The following is an 18,696-nucleotide window of genomic DNA, read 5'->3' as shown; positions in this document are numbered from 1 at the left end:
TGGACACAGCTGATCACATGGTAAAGAGCTGCTGTGATTGGCTCTTTGGCACGATCTGTTATCAGCTGAGTCCCAAGGACACGGCGATCATAGATGCCTGCCGATGCACACGTAGGGGGCGCGCGAGAAGCATGATCACGGGAGGACGCCATATGAAGCTCTCCAGGCAATGTGCGACCGCGCTGGCTGTAGCCGTCATTCAACTATAGCGTGGTCACTAAGAGATAAACATATTACAGTTTCCCCTAAATTCCAATTTCCTGCTCAATAAGTGCTTACCACCGCACCGTTTGTAAGAAAAAAAACAGACATGCTTTTTCAAAATCTTAGCAATATAAAGTAGGGATGCACTGAATATTCGGCGGCCGAACATTATTCGGCCGAAAATAGAGAAAATAGCACTTTCGGCGTTCGGCCGAATAAGTCAAAAGGCCGAATAATTTTGAGCCGAACAATGTCAGCTTCCGCCCTGACCGCTCACCTTCCTCATTGCGGCTCGCGGCTCCCTTCTCACACGCCGCGGGTGTCCTGTCCGGCCGCGAGTAGGGGGTGTGACTGCGGCTCCTTCACACTAAGTCCACGCCCCACCCCCCTGTTCGCGGCTTTTGGCTCTGGCTGCAGTTCAGGTATGTGATGTGGAGCTGAGCACATTTGGGGGAGAATACGGTAGCTGGCAGCTGCACAAGCATTAGTGTGCAGACTGCCATATGTTGTTGCCACTTGCCATGCTCATTACATTAGAGTGCCCTATAAAGTGCCCCTTAAAAAAAAAAAAAAGAAAAAAAATGTGCCCAACAGAGTGCTCCCTTGACATAAAATGTGGCCATCAGCGTGCCCCTTATTTTATGCTAAGGGACATGCTGATGAGCATATTTTATGTTAAGGGGCACTCTGATGAGCATATTTTATGTTAAGGGGCACTCTGATGGGCATATTTTATTTTAAGGGGCACGCTAATGGGCATATTTTATGTTAAGAGCAACGCTGATTTAAATGTTTTGTTTTGCCCATCAGAGTGCCCCCTAACATAAAATGTGCCCATCAGCGTGCCCCCTAACAGAAAATGTGCCCATCAGCGTGCCCCCTAAAAATTGGCAAAATAAATGAAAAAAAATGCTAAACACCGCGTTCGGCATTCGGCCTTCGGCCAAGCATTTCATTATTATTCGGCTTTGGCCAAGAATTTCATTTCGGTGCATCCCTAATATAAAGGCATACCCCACTTTTAAGTACACGGTGGGACCAGAGCATGTATGTAAAACGAAAATGTACTTAAAGTGAAGCAATACATTTTTTCATTTCTCAAAGCATGTAAATACACTAGCTCCATAGAAAATCTTGGTCTGCTTGACATGGCACTGCTGACAAGGACACCAAGCTTGGGGAGCATGTTAAGGAGATCCAGGACTATGATATGGTAGATTACCTTGGCAAGCTGGCTGGCCACAAATAGGATATGTTGTAGTCCTGGGTCCCCTCTCGGTGCTTCCTAAGTTTGGTATCCCTGTCACTTATGGTTTGGGAGCAGTGCCATGTCAAACTGACCAAGATTTCCCATAGACACCAAAGTTAAAAACCGGGAGTAGTGCCATGCCAAGCTGACCAGGCTGTGTCTGTACTGGCGAGTGTATGTAAAGTGAGTGTACTTAGAACGGGGTATGCCTGTACTGTATGTAGTAGACCTTTTTAACAAAGTTGGAGTAGCACTTTAAAAAAGGACTATAAAATGTCTGCGGTTACACAGCTAGAAAGACCCCCCTCTGTGTGCCTCTCAGGAACTATTTTCACTTTTTTGCTAAAAATTTCAATTCAGCACAACGTTTCATTAATTTGCAGTAAAGCAATAACAGTGTAGCGCTGCAAAGTGCAAACGCAGAGCTTGCACACAAAATGAGCTCATAAGTTCCTAAGTACAAGTATTTTACTAAATTAGAAGAGCTACTCACTTTCATTGTCTGAGCTGTCGCTGCTGCTGAGGTGCCTGTGTCGCTTCATCCTGACGCATCCTAAAAACCAAAGAAAAAAAAAATCATCATCTGCTGTAAAGGGCAATATATATTGTACAGTAAATACCAAACACACTGTAGAAGGGCGATGTACTTTTCATACAATGGACCAGTCACTACTGCATCTCTTTATATGAAGTTAGAGAAATAAACCTGTAATTGTCCCCCCCAACCAAATGCGGTACACTAGACAGCTTTTCAAAACTTGGGAACATTTTTAAAAGTCTTTTAGAAGCACACAGAAAAGCATACTAATTGGACAGATGCATCAATATTATGCTGGCAGCTCCCACACTGTTCAGATAAACAGTACAAATTATTCAGGAATACACAACCTGGATCTATATATTAAAACAAAGGAAAAACACACTTACTGGCCAATTAAATTAACAGGACATTGCAGGCCAATGCATGAACAATGCCATTCTCTTCAACTTGTGGTCAGAAAACTTATGGTCAGTCATGAATATTCTTCTACTGAAAATACAAGTTGCCTGGATACCCAAGTCTTTAACCACTTAAGCCCCGGAGGATTTTCCTGCTAAAAGACCAGGGGGTATTTTGCGATTCGGCACTGCGCGACTTTAACGGACAATTGCGCGGTTGTGCGACGCTGTACCTAAACGAATTTGACGTCCTTTTTTTCCCACAAACAGAGCTTTCTTTTGGTGGTATTTGATCACCTGTGCGATTTTTTGATCACGTGCTATAAACAAAAAAAGAGCGACAATTTTGCAAAAATAACAATATTTTTCACATTTTTTTATATGAAATTCCCCAAAAAAAAAAAATGTAAAAATCAAAATTTTTTAACATTTTTGGCCAATTTGTTTTATCCTACCTATGTTTGGTAAAAAAAAAAAAAAATCGCAAAAAGCGTATTTTGATTGGTTTGCGCAAAAGTTATCGCGTTTACTAACAAAGGGAAAGATTTTTGTCATTTTTGTTGTTTTTTTTTTTAACGCGTAATGGCGGCGATCTGCGATTTTTTTTGCGGTACTGCGACATTGCGGCGGACAGATCGGACCCTTGACTGACATTTTTGACACTTTTGGGGTTACCAGTGACATTTCTACAGTAATCAGTGCTATACATATGCACTGTTACTGTAAAAATACACTGGCAGTGAAGGGGTTAACTTTATTTGGGAGGGAGGGGCTGTGTGTGTCCCTAGGGGCGTGATTCTTACTGTGATTGGCTGTGGCTCTAGCTGTAAGGACACTGATCAACGGATCTACATACTAGATCCGTGTAATCAGTGTCTTTACAGCGAGGAGAATGACAGGCAGCTTGTTTACACAAGCTGCCGGACATTCTCCCTCTTCCCCCGACGATCGCCGAGTGGCCGGCGGACATCGGGTCCGCTGGTCACACGCGCGGGGGGGGGGGGGGTGCGTGACCGCGCGGGGGCGCGCGCTCGCTCCCCAGACCCTCCCAGTTAATTAACGTCACTCTGCCTGGTAGGGGCTGACCGCCGCAGTAAATCTACTTGCGGCGGTCGGCAAGCAGTTAATATTTTCTGACTCAGAAAGGCAACCAAGTTAGCGACTTGCAGTACTGAATCACGAACTAGTGCTTAAAGAAGAGGTCAGCACAGGAAAAAGGCAAGATAGAAGGTAAATTTAGAGGGTTTTTAAAAGGTTTCCTGAATAACAGTTGGAGTTCATTGATTTATCATATGTGACCACCTGATTTTGTACTTTAAAACCCAATTGATGCCAAAGAACAAAAGGGGGTGGAAGATTTTACCATTGCCCCACAACCATCAAAAGCCCAGGTTTGGGAACAGATAATGGGATGGGTTTATTTTACCTTAATTCATAAAATGCATTAAAAAGGTAAAAAAAAAAAAAACCCTTAAATTTAGAAACACTTTAATCATGTTTGTAATATTAGTTCTCCGAAAATTGGCCACAAATATGTGATTTGCACTGGAGAAAATATAGTCACTCTCTGTGTAAGGCCCCTTTCACACACGGACTCCGTCATGTGGACTCCGTTTTTCTCAGCGGGGGATCGATCCGATGATTCCCCGCTGAGCAGGCGGATGACAGCTGTGTTTTCGACCAAACACATTTTTAGACAGTGTATACGGTTTTCGTTCAGGAATTATAATCATTTTAAAGCTGAAAGTTATAAATTACAGTGATACCTCGGTTCACAAACAGAAAAGCTCATAAAAATATGCTTCGGTTCACGAACAGGAGCCGCGGCCATTTTAATGCTATTTCCAGGCTGTCACATGGTCGTGACTTCCTGTAGGAAGTTCGTGGAGAGAAGAAGGGACACAGAAAGAAGTACTGTGAAGACACTTTTTGGTGTGCTTTTTAGCACATACAGTACTGTACAATACTGTATTGTATTTCACAGCCTCCCACCTGCCTTCCTCCATGCCAGAAGTTCTCTCTTTATACATTACTATACTGTACTAATGTGTATTGTAATTGGTTTCATATTTTTGTGCTTCAAACCCCCCCCCCCCCAAAAAAAAAGTCAGAACGGATTAACCAGATTTACATTGAACCCTATGGGGAAATGTGCCTCGGTTCACAACCAATTTGGTTCGTGATCAGAGTCAGTTCCCAAATTAAGTTTATGTGAATGTTTATGTTTTATGTTTATGTTTTGTGAACTTAATTCGTATCACTGTACAATGAACAAGCTCAGGCATCTGTGTGCAAGATGTTATATAAATAAAGCAGGCACACGAAAAGGCTTCTTCCAAGTAAAATTCTTTGTTTTAGTATGGATAGCGGTGATAACATGACAAATGCTGACGCGTTTTGGCTTTACGCCTTCCTCATAGCATGTACATGTACAATAAAATCAAACTTACATAATGTGAAAACTGCTCCTAAAACTAGGGGCGGTACAAACTTTGTTGCAATTAACGTCAATACATAACACCAGGGGAGAGGTGGTGTGTTCAAGTCGGTCAAAAATCAAGGAAGGTGTCCCATAGGAAAAACAAACATTAAGTGCCGGTCCACACTTATGCGATGACAGACACCGCATGCGATTCGGAGCGCACTGCTCCTAAAATCACACGTGATGTCTGTGCGATGCAAACTCAGCCACACAGATTGCATCGCCGAATTAGCATCTGAAACGCACAGAACATGCACAGACCCTGGTTTGGGTCCGCAGCAGAATCGGATCGCATGGTGGTTCACACCAATGCGATTCGACTCATGCACGAACTGTCAGCTCGCTAACTTAGTGTTGACACCCCCAGCGATTCGCATATGGCAGTGCAAACCGCCATGCGAGTTCAATGCGATGCGGGAACCCGCAGTGGATTCGCAGGGTTCCCACATCGCACAAGTGCGAACCGACACCAACCCTTAATAAACTTCACAATTTTTTCAAGAAAAGGTCCATCCTATTGTTCATTCCACTAGGTGCTCTTGTATTTAGCTTGTGTATCCACCACACCTCACGCTGTAGTAAAGTGCGGTGTATATCACCTCCTATCTGTGTGTGCAAGAGCCCTAAGAAAATAATAAAAGTGGCCAGAAGAGACCCACTTAAAAAAAACTGTAGTGTATTCTTACACCAGCTATCCATAGAAAAGGGTCTTGTTATATTTGTGGTTGTCATAAGTTGGAGATCATCCTCTCATTGCTCACAGATCACGGAACCCCTAGAGAAGTCTATTAATTCCCCTATCGCGTTAAAACAGTTTGGATGAAAGAATCTCCTGCTACTGCCTACTGTAATCTGACAGCAGGCATCTGGAGCTGTCAGAATATCTGAACAGTGCCTGCAGTCACTGCTCAGCTTACAACTTACGGCTTACAACTTACGAAGCTTCTTCGATTTTCAGACTGAAGGAGGTTGGGTGGAGTGATGCCAACGGGGCCACCCAACTCTCAAATTTCATCCGATTTATCATGATTGAGGTGATTGTAGCCATATTAGTGCACTTGCGACAGACAATTGAGTACTGTCCGTGATACTTTATAACAGGATCATACAACTGCACCTCCAGTAATGTTGTCCTCATCCAATGCAAAAGATGTAGCAAAAGATCTTATGTAGGCGAAACAGGACAGAAGTTGCAAGCGGATGAATTTGCACAGACATACCATCAAGGAACATAAAGAAGATAGTTTCTGCACACCTGTGGGACATCATTTTTCACAACCGGACCACACTATAGAAGACCTCAATGTTTTAGTTCTTAAAAGGGAATTTCAGAACTATCCAGGAAAGGAAAACTTTTGAATTAAGAATGATACTTCTTTTTGGCACAAAAAATAATGGCCTAAATTTAGATATGGGTTTCCTTACTCATTATCCCACAGTTCTATGACCCCCCTCTGTGACTATTCCCCCCCCCCCCCCCACCTTCCCCCCAGTCTATAGCTCTCACTCTGTCTTATCTCACTAACTATGCTAGTTTTATTACCATTGCCAGTTATATTTGTTTATTTGGTTTTCTCTTTTTTTTTTTCCTTTGGCTTAGAGATTGTGTTTTTTTTACCATTCTGCTAAACATTTTGTGAATCAGTACTGCTTGGATCTTGATGAAGGGGACATACCCTGAAAGCTTGTCCTGAAAAATTGTATGTTAGTGCAAATAAAAAAAGTATCACGGACACGGCGTATAGCCAGCTTAAAGAGGTTGTAAACCGAGAAAAAAAATTTTTCTCTTCTTTACATCCTGAAAGAGAAACACATAATGAGCTAGTATGCATCGCATAGTAGCTCATTATGAAATACTTACCTTAGAACGAGCCCCCGCCGTGCCGTCCGCTTACCTGTATGACGGGCGACATGTATAGTCGCCCGTCTTCCGGGATCGCGGCATCCGGCCATCTGATTGGCCGGAGCCGCGGTGACGTCAGTCCCGCGCACGCGCGCGGGAGCCGACGGTCACGGCACGGGGCTCTGAAGGAACGGCACGATCTGCCGTTCCTTCAGAGCGCATGCGCCAGTGACGTCACTGGCTGCATTAAAGGTAAATATCTCCTAAACGGTGCATGTTTAGGAGATATTTACAGTACCTATAGGTAAGCCTTAATATAGGCTTACCTATAGGTACAACTTCCTGAGGAGGGTTTACTTCCTCTTTAAGAGCGTCTGGGTGTGTGTATAGCAGTCCAACATGTCAGGACTGCAGTGCACCAATCAGCATCATAAGTTCTCAGCAAACATTGATAATTAGTGTGCTATGGGGCCAATATGTCTGACCCCTGTACAGACCCAGTCGTTCTTCACGCATGTACCACAAGATTTTCATCCACTGTTGGTAAAAACAGTAGCAGTTTAAAGATTAAGATTGGGCAATTGAAGCTTGTGGAACAATGGTAAAAGTTTCAGCCTAAAACCTAGTACACATCACTAGTTTTTTTTTTTTCTTCATTCAACAAAAAAAACTGACAGCTCCAGTTGGAGCCACTGTACTAACTATGCAATGTTAGTACAGCATTCTCCCCTGCTGTTCTATTGTGTTCCACCAGGTGGGACGCCATGACAAACGTTGTTCAAAAGTGCTTCAAAGTCAAGTGTTTTCTACTAGTGTATGGCCAGCTTAAGAATATACATTTCTCTTTAATTTAGGCAATATTTGATTATCCTGGAGTTATTCACTACACCGAACCAACCCCAAGGACAAAATTAGGATAAAGCAGGCAGGTCTTTGAAAAAAAAAAAATGGACAATTCATTTACCAACGCTGCATGGGAAACACAAGTGTCTTATATTACCATATTAAACCAAAACAAATGTTATTCCTGATAGTTTACGTCAACCAAAACAATTAGCCTTGTGTAATTATGTTACAGCATATCAATCTGTATTTCTTACTGAAATTGGTTCATAAACCAGATCATAAGTACCTCAAACCACACCTACCACCATAAAACTTCCCTCAAGCATGTTGTGTTCAGTCTTCATTTCATGGTTTACATGACTTTATGGACAGAATTGTTACTACAGTTTTATGTTGTTTTTTTCCCAAGATGTACGAACTGTGCTTATTCAACTGATCACATCACAATGGCCAAACTTAAAGAACTTGCTTATTTAAATAAAAAATGTAATTCATAGAGTCGTATGGTTATTTATTACTTACAATTTAGTATTTAGCCTGGAACTGGACAGTTGACAAACCTACGCCCTTTGTTATTGAAAATGTTCATGCTTAGAGATCAGAGTCCCGGCAACCACAATAGCAAACTGCAGGATACCAATATCATGTGGAATGTGCTGATGTGCGATTTACAAACCAAGAGGCACCCAGCCTGCATCCAGCAGTAACTGATAATATATATAAAAGCAGGCATAGCCAAAAACTTCTGTTACCATCATACTTACTAAGCTATACATACATGCAGATATTCTGAATACATGGAAATCACACTGTAAACCATTTTCTGCAGAGATGTAGCACAGCATCCCCTCCAACACTCAGAACAGTTAAAATATGAAAAATATACAGTTGCCTGCTGATAACACTTTATCACAGGGTTTATTGGGTGAGGAGAAGAGTCAGGAGGGTGGTGAGGAAATGAGAGTTGGGTGAGAAGGAGTCTTCGACAGGGCACATAGGGCAACCTCCTCAAATATATTTTAATATTGGATGTTGGCACAGGGACTGCCCAGCTTTTTGCAGAGAATGTACAGTATTTCTGGAAAAAGTAATTTTTAATGGCTGGCAACCCTGTAGGGAATGTGCTCGAAAAAAAATGCATAGCAATGTAAACTGAGAACATTGAAGTAGTTCATTACACCAACAAAAAGCAAGAGGACATATATAACAGTAATTTCTAGAAAGGGTTTTTTTCTTATTTGAAATCTAGTTTACTTACAAATTCAAACCACCCATAAACTGGATATAAGTTACAAACTCCTAGTGCAATCTCTATATATCCCCTATAGAATTACCAAACTATTAAGGACTACCTAAAACAATCCATTACATTTGTATGCAAATCAGACTTTCCCTTCTACCACATAGTTGTAGATAGATGAAAAGAAGATTGTACAGTAAAGCAGGGTACACAGTCAGAACATCAGCTGCTTCCTGTTGAACTGGCTGATGTTCAGATGTGTACAGCTGTCCTTCCGACAAAATCCAGTACAGAGAATAGCTTTTGTCGAAGGAACATGCTGCAAAACCAGCATGTCATCAGCGGAAGGGGGGGAGCCAAGTCCTCCCGTCAGAACACAAAGGTACAGCGGTAAAAATGGCTGCACTAACCCACTGGGTTAAATAAAATTAAAAAAAAAAAAAAACACGGAATGAGTGTACTAATATAAACTATTATGCATCTTCAGTCTTCATATGTTTTGGTAAGGAATATACCCACAAGGCCATGGGAGCGTCTCCAAAGATAACGCGAACTGAATTTGTAGAGATTCGGTCACATCAGTATCACCTGTGACTAAACTTGCCCTTTGACCCAAGTCTTGCTGATCTAATAATTCTCTGTAGAACTTTACCTAAATACTGTACAAAAAAAAAAAAATTATTTCTATCTTACCGTAAAATCCTTTTCTCGGATATTCATTGGCGGACACAGCTCCAGATCTTCTTAACGCCTATGGGCAGTCCCAGGGGCATACTCCCTCTCTCCGCTATAGGTACTTTTGTTACAAGCCGTGTCAGAGAAATTACAACTCCACAGAGGGGTGGGTGCTGTGTCCGTCAATAAACATCAGAAAAAAATTTAAGGTAAGTTAGAAAAAAAAATAAAAAATCACATTTTCTTTTTCATTTGTTGACGGACACTGCTTCTGATTTTTCTTCTTTTTTTTTTATTTAAAAAAGGATACTGCACAAACAAGCAGGTACATGTTTTGTAAATGAACCAACAAGGTTTCAAGAAAAACCTCCTTAATTGTTGTATACCATGGTAAATACAGAAAATTAACAGTGAAAGGCAAAAAGGTATGGTATATATGGGTAGCAATAGAAACTTGAGGTTGTGGGCATCCAGAAACGCTCCTGATCTTCTTAAGCATTGGGACGTACCAAAGCAGTGTTAAACATGAGGGGTGGGAACAGCGAACTATAGGCAACCAGTAAAACAGGAGCTCAATCAAAACAACTGGAGCTCACCTGAAAAAAACAATACAACCTCAAAAGAGACCAGGTCCTCGAACAGCAGCCTGCCAAACCTTGCAGCCAAAGGAAGCATCCGCAGATGCCAACACATCCACTTTATAGAACTTTGTGAAAGTGTGCACTGACGGCAAGGTGGTCGCCTTGTAAACCTGTGTCACGGACGCCTGATGACGGAAGGCCCAGGAGGCACTGAGCACCCGACTAGAGGGCACCTTGACAGCGAACGGAGGAACCTGACCCTTGATGGAATAGGCCTGAATCACTGTCTATCGATCCATCTGGAAATGGTCGCAGAGGAAGCGGACAACCCTTTCCAAGGTCCATCCGTTAGCACAAAATAGTGAGTCTGATTTCCTAAAAGACTCTGTAGCTGCCAGGTACACCCTAATCGCCTGGACCACATCCAAGGCATGCAAAGCAATTTCATTCAGATGTTTTGGGCTGGGACACGGAAGGCAACACCATGTCTTCATTCGAATGAAAATAAGAGACAACCAGAGGAAGGAACGACGGACAGGGGTGAAGAGCCACCCTATCACTATGAACCACCAAGTAAGGTGAATGACAGGGTAATGCCGCCAATTCCGACACCCTACGGGCAGAGGTGAAAGCCACCAAAAAGGCCACCTTCTGGGACAGCGTAAGCAGGGGAATCTCCCGAAGATACTAAAGGAGGCTTCTGGAGGACAAAGCACCAAATTGAGGTCCCAAGGTGGCAAGGGACCGCACTGGAGGGGTAAAGTGCTAAACTCACTGAAGAAAAGTATGCGAGGATGAATCCCAAGAGACTCACACCACGCAATGTACGTCTTCTACATACGTTGGTAGATCTTCCTAGAAGTAGATTTCCTAGCTTTTAACAGCATTGGAATCACAGACTCTATTCATCAGCACCTGGCGTTCAACAGCCAAGCCATCAAAGCCAGCGACTGTAAAGCAGGATGGAAGATTGGTCCTTGGGACAGCAGATCCACCCTGAGAGGAAGCTTCCAAGGAATGTCAGGGACCAGCCGCACCAGACCAGCGTACCAAGCCTGGCAAGGCCAGTGCGGGGGGCCACCAAGATGATCATAATCCCTTCTGTCTTGATCCTGCGTAGAAGTCTTGGCAGAAGTTTGAGAGGAGGGAGGTGTAAATCAGACAATACTGACCCCACGGGGCCACCAGCCCCTCCGTGGCGTCCGCCAGAGAATCCCATGACCGAGCCACAAACCTCTGCACCTCTCTGTTGAGCCGGGACATCCACAGATCCACCTCTGGGATGCCCCACTGGAGACAACTGATGAAACGCCTCTGGAGGATGGGACCACTCCCCTTGGTCCAACACCTGCCGACTGAGGTAATCCACCTGCCATTTTTCTACCCTGGGAATGTGTACGGTGGAGAGGGTTGGAACGAACTGTTCTGCCTACCTGAGAATGCTGGCTACCTCCAGAGCGGCCAGGACACTGCTTGTGTTCCCCTGGTGATTGACATAAGCCTTGGCCGTGGCATTGTCCGATTTAATGCACACTGGACATCCCTGAAGACGATCCGTCCAATGTTCCAGGCACAGTCTGATCGCTCGGAGTACCAAGACGTCGATCTGTAGTCTGGACTCGTCCATTGTCCAGACACCCCGAGCAGAAATTTTGCCGAGGGCGCCTCCCCAGCTGGACAGGTTGGCATCCATGGTGACCACAGTTCAATACAAGGGGAGGAAGGATTTGCCCAGCCGAAGCACCGAACTAAGCCACAATATCAGGGACTCATTCGTTCCGGCTCTGCTGGATCAAATTGTTCAGAGACCGCAGATCCTTGTCCCATTTGGCCAAAATCTCCCTTGCCAGGACCTCATATGGAACTGTGGAAAAACTGAACCACCTCAAAAAGGTAGACACTACCAGGCCCAGCACTTGCATGCAAGTCCGGAGGGATTACCATCAGCTGGACAGCAGTAGACGAACTACAGCCTGCAGTTTCTGGAGCTTGTCCAGAGGAAGGAGCACTCTGGCTAAGGCCGAGTCCAGAGTCAGGCCCAGATAGTCCAGCTTTGTGGACGAAACCAGAGCAGACTTCTGAAAATTCAGAATCCAGCCAAAACCCTCAAGCTTGTATGGTGATTTCTCAGGTTTTCCACCAGAGCAGTAAGACTCCGCTCGCAGAAGGAGGTCATCCAAGTAGCCCAGTATCACAATCCCCCATTGATGTGACAATGCTAGCACTGGAGACAACACTTTTGTGAAGACCTGAAGAGTAGAAGCGAGACCTAAGGGTAACGCCATAAACTGATAATGCTCCTCTCCCACGGCAAAGACTCTGTAGCTGCCAGGTACACCCTAATCGCCTGGACCACATCCAAGGCATGCAAAGCGCTTGAGACTGACACATATTGGAATGTGAAGGTAAGCATCCTTGATCTCAATGGAGGCAAGAAACTTCCCCCTGATGCAGGGAAGCCACCACCGTGCAAACAGACCCCATTCTGAACTTCTGCACCCACACAAAACAGTTCAGCGCCTTGAGGACCAGAATTGGACGCAACTTGCCCTCCATCCTGGAGACTGTAAACAGGTTTGAATAAAAACCCCTGAAAAAGTTTCAAAGTCGGAACTGGGACCATCACCCTTTAAAGTAAAAGGTTTAGCACCGCCCCAAAAAGAGCCTGTAAGCGGACCGGGGACAGTCACACGTTGGAAGGAAGAACCTTACCGGAGGGTAAGAACGAAACTCCATCTTGTAGCCAGGCCGAATGACCTCGTGGACCCACCCGACTTGAACCAGGGGAGTCCACGGGTCCGGGAACCAGCGAAGAAGTCCCCCCAATCCAGACAGAGGTGAGGGCTCACCTTCATGCTGAAAGGGTCTTGTCCGCGTGTCTGCAGAAGCCGGCTCTTGACTTGCAAGACCAAGTTCGCTTGGATCCTCTAGAGGAGGCCCTGAAGGGCTCCAATCCCCTGTCAGTCAACCCTGAGGGTCGAAAAAAACTTATGAGCCGATGAGGTGGGCCCACGTCTACTACGAGGGTCCTTGCCCTTAGTAGTCTGCGGAAGAAGGGTACTCTTCCCCCCGTGAGACCTTTAATGATCAAATATCAAAAAAGATTGCGCTAATTAATGTGACAGAAATGATTTTGATAATTAAACATGAATATATTTTAAACTGTGATAATCCTAAAAAAGTCCAAATAAATGTGCATAAATTTAGGTAATTAAAACTGTTAAGCGATCATGCGATTCTTCAGTGAGAAAAGAGCCAACACCAGCACTTGTGATTCTGTCACCAAAAATAGATGGCTCCTTACCAAAAAGATATGACCATGGAGGTCATCTGCGCTTATGATAAAATCACCAACAGGTCCTCTGGATTGGGAAGTAAACTTGTGATCCCAGCCGATACCAAAACCCTACATGCAACTCCAATGGCTTATAGATGTGACTCGCCATGAAAAAGATAATCTTCCAAAGTGTAAACACTTACAAACATCTGATGGTGGAAAACAATAAACATATCGGGTAGTAAACTGCAATACAATAAAGCCGGCAGGCTCTCTCAACTTTGCCCGTCCTTCTGGGATAGCACGGTGACGTCAGCACATCGCGACCCGACGAGTTTCTTCATAAATGACGTCATCCTGGGGTATCAGTGACGAAATGCTTCGGGTCGCAACGTGCTGACGCGAAACAGAGAGCCGGCTGGCTTTATTGCATTGCGGTTTACAACCTGATGTTTTTATTGCTTCCACCATCGGAACACTATTTATTGTATTTATAGCACGGATCACTTTCTGAGGAGTGATGTGTTTGCGGCAGTTGTAAAATCTAGATTAGGGGGGTAGCTCCCAGGATTCCAATCAGAGTTCCACCCTAAAATGCAAGCTCCCATCCATCTTCATGCCCGGGGTCACCTGAAAAACAAATGGATAATCGCAATTTTTTTTTTTTTTTTACTTGCCTTGTTTAGAAGATAATATACTTATCTTACTTCCTCTCCCACCCCTCGGCGGCCACGGCGAGTCGTCACTTCCTGGCTTGCAATGAATTCTGGGAGCTGAACGTCATCGCTCCCAGGAATCAATGTGCCTGCACAGGCCCCGACGTCAGTTCCGGTTCCGGCGCCGTCATTCCTTGCTAAACAGCTTCTGGGCATGCCCAGAAGCTGTGCAGGGATGACGCTGCCGCCCCCCGGAAGTGCCGGTGCAGTGCATCGTGGGACTGAAGAAGACGGAAGGGGACACAGAAAAGGATCGCGCTGGCTTCAAGCTGCCCACACCTGAGATGGCAGCGCTGGACAAGACATTTTCAAGGTAAGTATTTCTTCTTGCAGGTAAGTGCAACCCGGGACAGTTCAGAGGCTATCCATTGTGGAATGCACTAGCCCTGACTGTTCCGGGGGTATTTTTATGTATTTTTTTTTTTTTTTTTTTTTAGGTGGAACTCCGCTTTAATTTTATAAAGTAAAGTACGTTTTTACACTATGGAAGATTGTTATCTTTTTCAGGGCGAGTCACATCTATAAGCCATTGGTGTTGGATTTAGGGTTTCGGTTTAAATGTTTACAGCTGTTTTCCACACTGAAACTACTGCACGTTGTATTGCCCTGTGTTAGCAATAAATAATGCAGGTTCAGTTTAGGTTGGTTGTGGTGCGTTGGCAGCCCAGTCATATGATGCATTCGGCTCTACAATTTCAAAATGACAAAATTACATCAAAAAGAGAATGTTTTCCATCGATAACTGCCACTGCCAAAAGTAAAAATGGCAATGCTATATATCCTTCAAAGTTCCAAATGTCTGCATTGCGGAAGCTAAAATATTGTTTAGCAATAAATGAAAGGAGCAGCTATAATGGGTAACACTCAAGTAGCACTGCGGAATATGACCGTATAAATAAATACCCAAGTGACAAAATGTTCTGATAAGAAAAGATAATTACGGAGAGCACCTGACCCAGATCTGATAACATAACATGTAGCCCTTCCAATGGTTAAGTCAGGGGTGTCAAATTAACATAATTTGTGCCTATAGACAAGTGCAGATTGCTTTTGACATTGGTTTAAGACACTTCTGATGTCATTCACAAATCACTGACAGATGCATTTAGCCTTCTTCTGACCTGCATTCAACCTGCTTTTGCATTCCTATAGACTTGCATGAGGAGAGTTCTGACACAAAGTGTGCTGGCATTCACTATTATAGAAATTTTGTTATTGCATCGATACTCAGTGTGTGCAAAACAAAAGTTTTATTATAAAAACATAGAAAGATTGATTATTTGCTTACAAAGCTGAACAGTCTTTCGCTGCCTTCACAATACAATAGAACATAAACTACTGTAGTATCTGGAAAGATGCATGCTACCTAGGAGGTAACATTACATAGCAGTTCAGTCATGGAACAATACAGGTTAAATCATTGGCTTTTACTATGTAGCAACCTCTTTCATGCACATTGAAACATTGGCCAAAATGTATACTGCTATATTTCTTTAATGAAATTCACCCAAATCACTGTATATTATTTAGTCTGTAGGAAAGTTATAAAGTCCAGAAAACGATGGTATATATCTGAAAAATCGGTAAATCCTGATGTACTGAAGGCCTAAATTCTTGAGGTCCTAAAATGTCAGCACAGTATAGATGACCCCCAAATGATCCCTTTTTGGAAAACAGAAAGCTCAAGGTATTTAGTAAGAGATTTGACGAGTTTTTTGTGTACAATTGTCATGTGATCTGCTGTGATTGGTCACAGCAATCACATGGTACCTGCAGCGGGCCAGTACACTGATCAGTCATCACAGCCGCGCACAAGGCTCGTTCCAGGACGACATCATATGACATCCACCTGGAACAACGAAAGTCCCGCTTGGCCGTCAAATTGCTATAGGTTGGGTGGGAACTGGTTAAAACAGGACTTTACTGATCAGTTCTGTGATGAGACCAATTCCACTGTAAAAAACTCATTGGTGTATAAAACTTACAAACACACACACTTCAGTGACAGGCTGACAGGAAATATCAGTGAGGTTCTAACATAATGACAGCTTTCTGCTACTAGATTCTTAGTATCTGGGGATTTGTCTAGCACTGACAAGAGGCTGACTAAAAAAAAAAAAAAAAAAAAATAGTACTATTTTCGGAAAGCAAACCCCATAGTTCACAATCCATCCTGGTAGTGAGCAAGAGAAAAGAGGATGACTACGTTCCTACATACAGTAGGCCCATGGGAGGACAAACATAGCCACCCTCTAATTGAAAGCGGGATCATAACAGCAAAAAAAAAAATAAAAATAAGAATGTTTAAAGGTTTTGAGGAGGCTGAAAGCAATGGAAGGTACTTTTTGAGTTAAAGTGGTTCTAAAGGCAGATTTATTTTTTTTACCCTAATGCATTCTAAGCATGAAGGTAAAAAAACCTTTAGGGTGCATTGGCTCCTGCTCCTGTTAATAACAGTCAGTGGCCCAGATAGCAAAACAAATTGTGCTGCAAGATTGAAAATGACTTGCTAACATATTGCTAGACTTTCCAGGCTTCACGCTAGACTTTCCAGGCTTCACAGGATTGTTGCACAATTGAAGCAAGTCCAAATTACATGACTCCAGATCAACATCCTGCAAGTTCTGGTTCAGTTATTTTGTGCAATAGTCATTCCACCACAGGGGTCACTCTTAAGCCCCTGTACACACGTACCGAATGTCGGCCGAACGATCGGCCGTCTTTTGTCCGGTGCTGTCCTGTCGGCTGAAAACTCCAAAAGACTGCACATGAATTTTGTCGGCCAACAACAGCCGACTGCAGAAGTGATGTCATGTGATGGTTAACTTTCCGTGTGTTTTTTCTTTTCGGAGCATGCCCTGTCTTGCTAATCGGCTTTTTGTTGGCTGAATTCTGTACTGACTGGCGAACAATCGGCCGTTCTGGTGTTGACCAACAAAAATTTTAATGCCTGCACACCCGATTGTGTTCGGCCGAAAATGCGCTGTCGGCAGCATCATACTAACAAGCCTACAATCAGCCGATCGGTCGTCGGCCGAATATTTACGGCCGACAATCGCTACGTGTGTACGGGGCTGGACTTGCAAAGCTTTTGCTGTAGACTCACCACTGCAACTTTGATCTTGCTAGACACTTGCCACACAAAATTTGCAACAAATTGGAAAAGTGTCAACTAGAACTTGTGCTTCAAGTGCTCTGCAAGTGTACAACTTGCCAGTGAAAATGTGCAGCAAGCTAACAAGACTTGGGCCCCTTTCACACGGGCGTTCCGTATATCACCCCATCTGTTTGCGGGCAATATACAGACATAATGTAGGTCAATGGGATTGCGGATGTCAGCGGATGACCATCCGCTGACATCCGATTTGCATCCTTTCAGTTCTGTTCCTTATTTGGAACCCTATTTTTCTTCCGTTTAAAAAACGGAAAGGACGCAAAATCGGATGTCAGCGGTGTCATCCGGTGACATCCGCAATCCACATAGACTTACATTATGTCCGTATATCATCCGCAAACGGATGGGGTGATATGTGGACATACGGACCGGATGACACAAGTGTCATCTGTGTCTGTAAAAAAAAAAAAAAAAAAAAAGAAGAAGTGACTGAACGGAGGGCCTTACAATGCAACACTGCCACAAATCTGTGGCACGTTATCACTGCTATCTGGGGAGGAGAGAACAGGGGGCGGGGCCCAGTCATAATCTAGGTGTGAATGGGAAATGTCAATAACAGGGGCACACCTTAGGAGTAAGCCTGCTCAACTTGGCAACTAGTGTATACACAACTCTCACCAGCCGATTCCGACTTTTCATATGAAATTTCTCTTAAAGACAAAAACGCCAAAATTTCTCTCATACGGGAACAGAATGAACGATATTCATTTAATGTGAACCATTTTTGTACGATTTACATACAAGAAAATCAGAAAAGTCAGCGCATGATCAGAAACCATAAACAGCAAAAAATAAAAAATAGATAAATAAAGCCTTTGTCGTACCAGAAATTTTTGTACGAATCGTTCATCCATTTCTATTTGCTGTGAAAAGACAGGTAAAATCGGAAGATCGTTCGCCCGATTTTCTTATAGTGTGTACCCCACTTAAGTCTATCCAGCAAACCAAAACTGTGGTTGTCACGCCGCTCAGAACATTGAAGCCGGCGTGCTTCCTGATGACGCATTGAGTATGTGAAACACGTTGAGGCATAGTGATGCGATGAATATAGGACTTCCTGCCTTTGGTAAACAGCACAGCTGAGATTTGGAACGCACACCGGCTTCAATGTCTGGATCGGCGTGACAACCACAGATTTGGTTAGCTGGATAGACTTTGTGCCAGTCGGAGGGCGCTTGCAAATGTGAATTGCCATTTTATTTATTTTTTTAACATTGTATGCTTTTACATGGAATAAACATGTTGCGCAATGATAGCATCTTTTTCATTATACAATTTATGGAGAGAGGAGAGCAATATAACATACAGGATCCCTGGATGGTTAAAAAGGTCAAGGTTAAATTGATCCAACATCCTTGGTGGAATGGATGATTATGCTTTATAATGGAGGATTTCTGGTGAGTGAGTAGATTTGATGGTGGAAGATACATTCACAGCAGTGTAGAATAGTATGCACGCCACGGCCCTGA

At 43.6% G+C, this 18,696-nt stretch overlaps 1 protein-coding gene across 2 annotated transcripts in view; it reads right to left on the bottom strand.

Moving 5' to 3' along the window:
- Positions 1-18,696, bottom strand: part of JADE3 (jade family PHD finger 3) — a 163,599-nt gene that overhangs the window by 125,444 nt on the left and 19,459 nt on the right. Inside the window, exon 2 of one of the 2 annotated variants that reach the window (XM_082246078.1) lies at positions 1,947-2,006. In XM_082246078.1, the coding sequence (XP_082102204.1) occupies positions 1,947-1,995 (49 nt within the window). In that variant the 5' untranslated portion in view covers positions 1,996-2,006. Of the gene's footprint in view, positions 1-1,946; positions 2,007-18,696 lie in introns of those variants that run through there. The other variant, XM_082246079.1, reaches the window with a different exon arrangement.

The sequence above is a fragment of the Pelophylax lessonae genome (genome assembly GCF_965119305.1).
Source record: "Pelophylax lessonae genome assembly, chromosome: 2".
In the NCBI taxonomy this organism is placed as follows: domain Eukaryota; kingdom Metazoa; phylum Chordata; class Amphibia; order Anura; family Ranidae; genus Pelophylax; species Pelophylax lessonae.
Note: the sequence above shows the minus strand (reverse complement) of the source record. Positions and strands in the feature narration are given on the sequence as shown.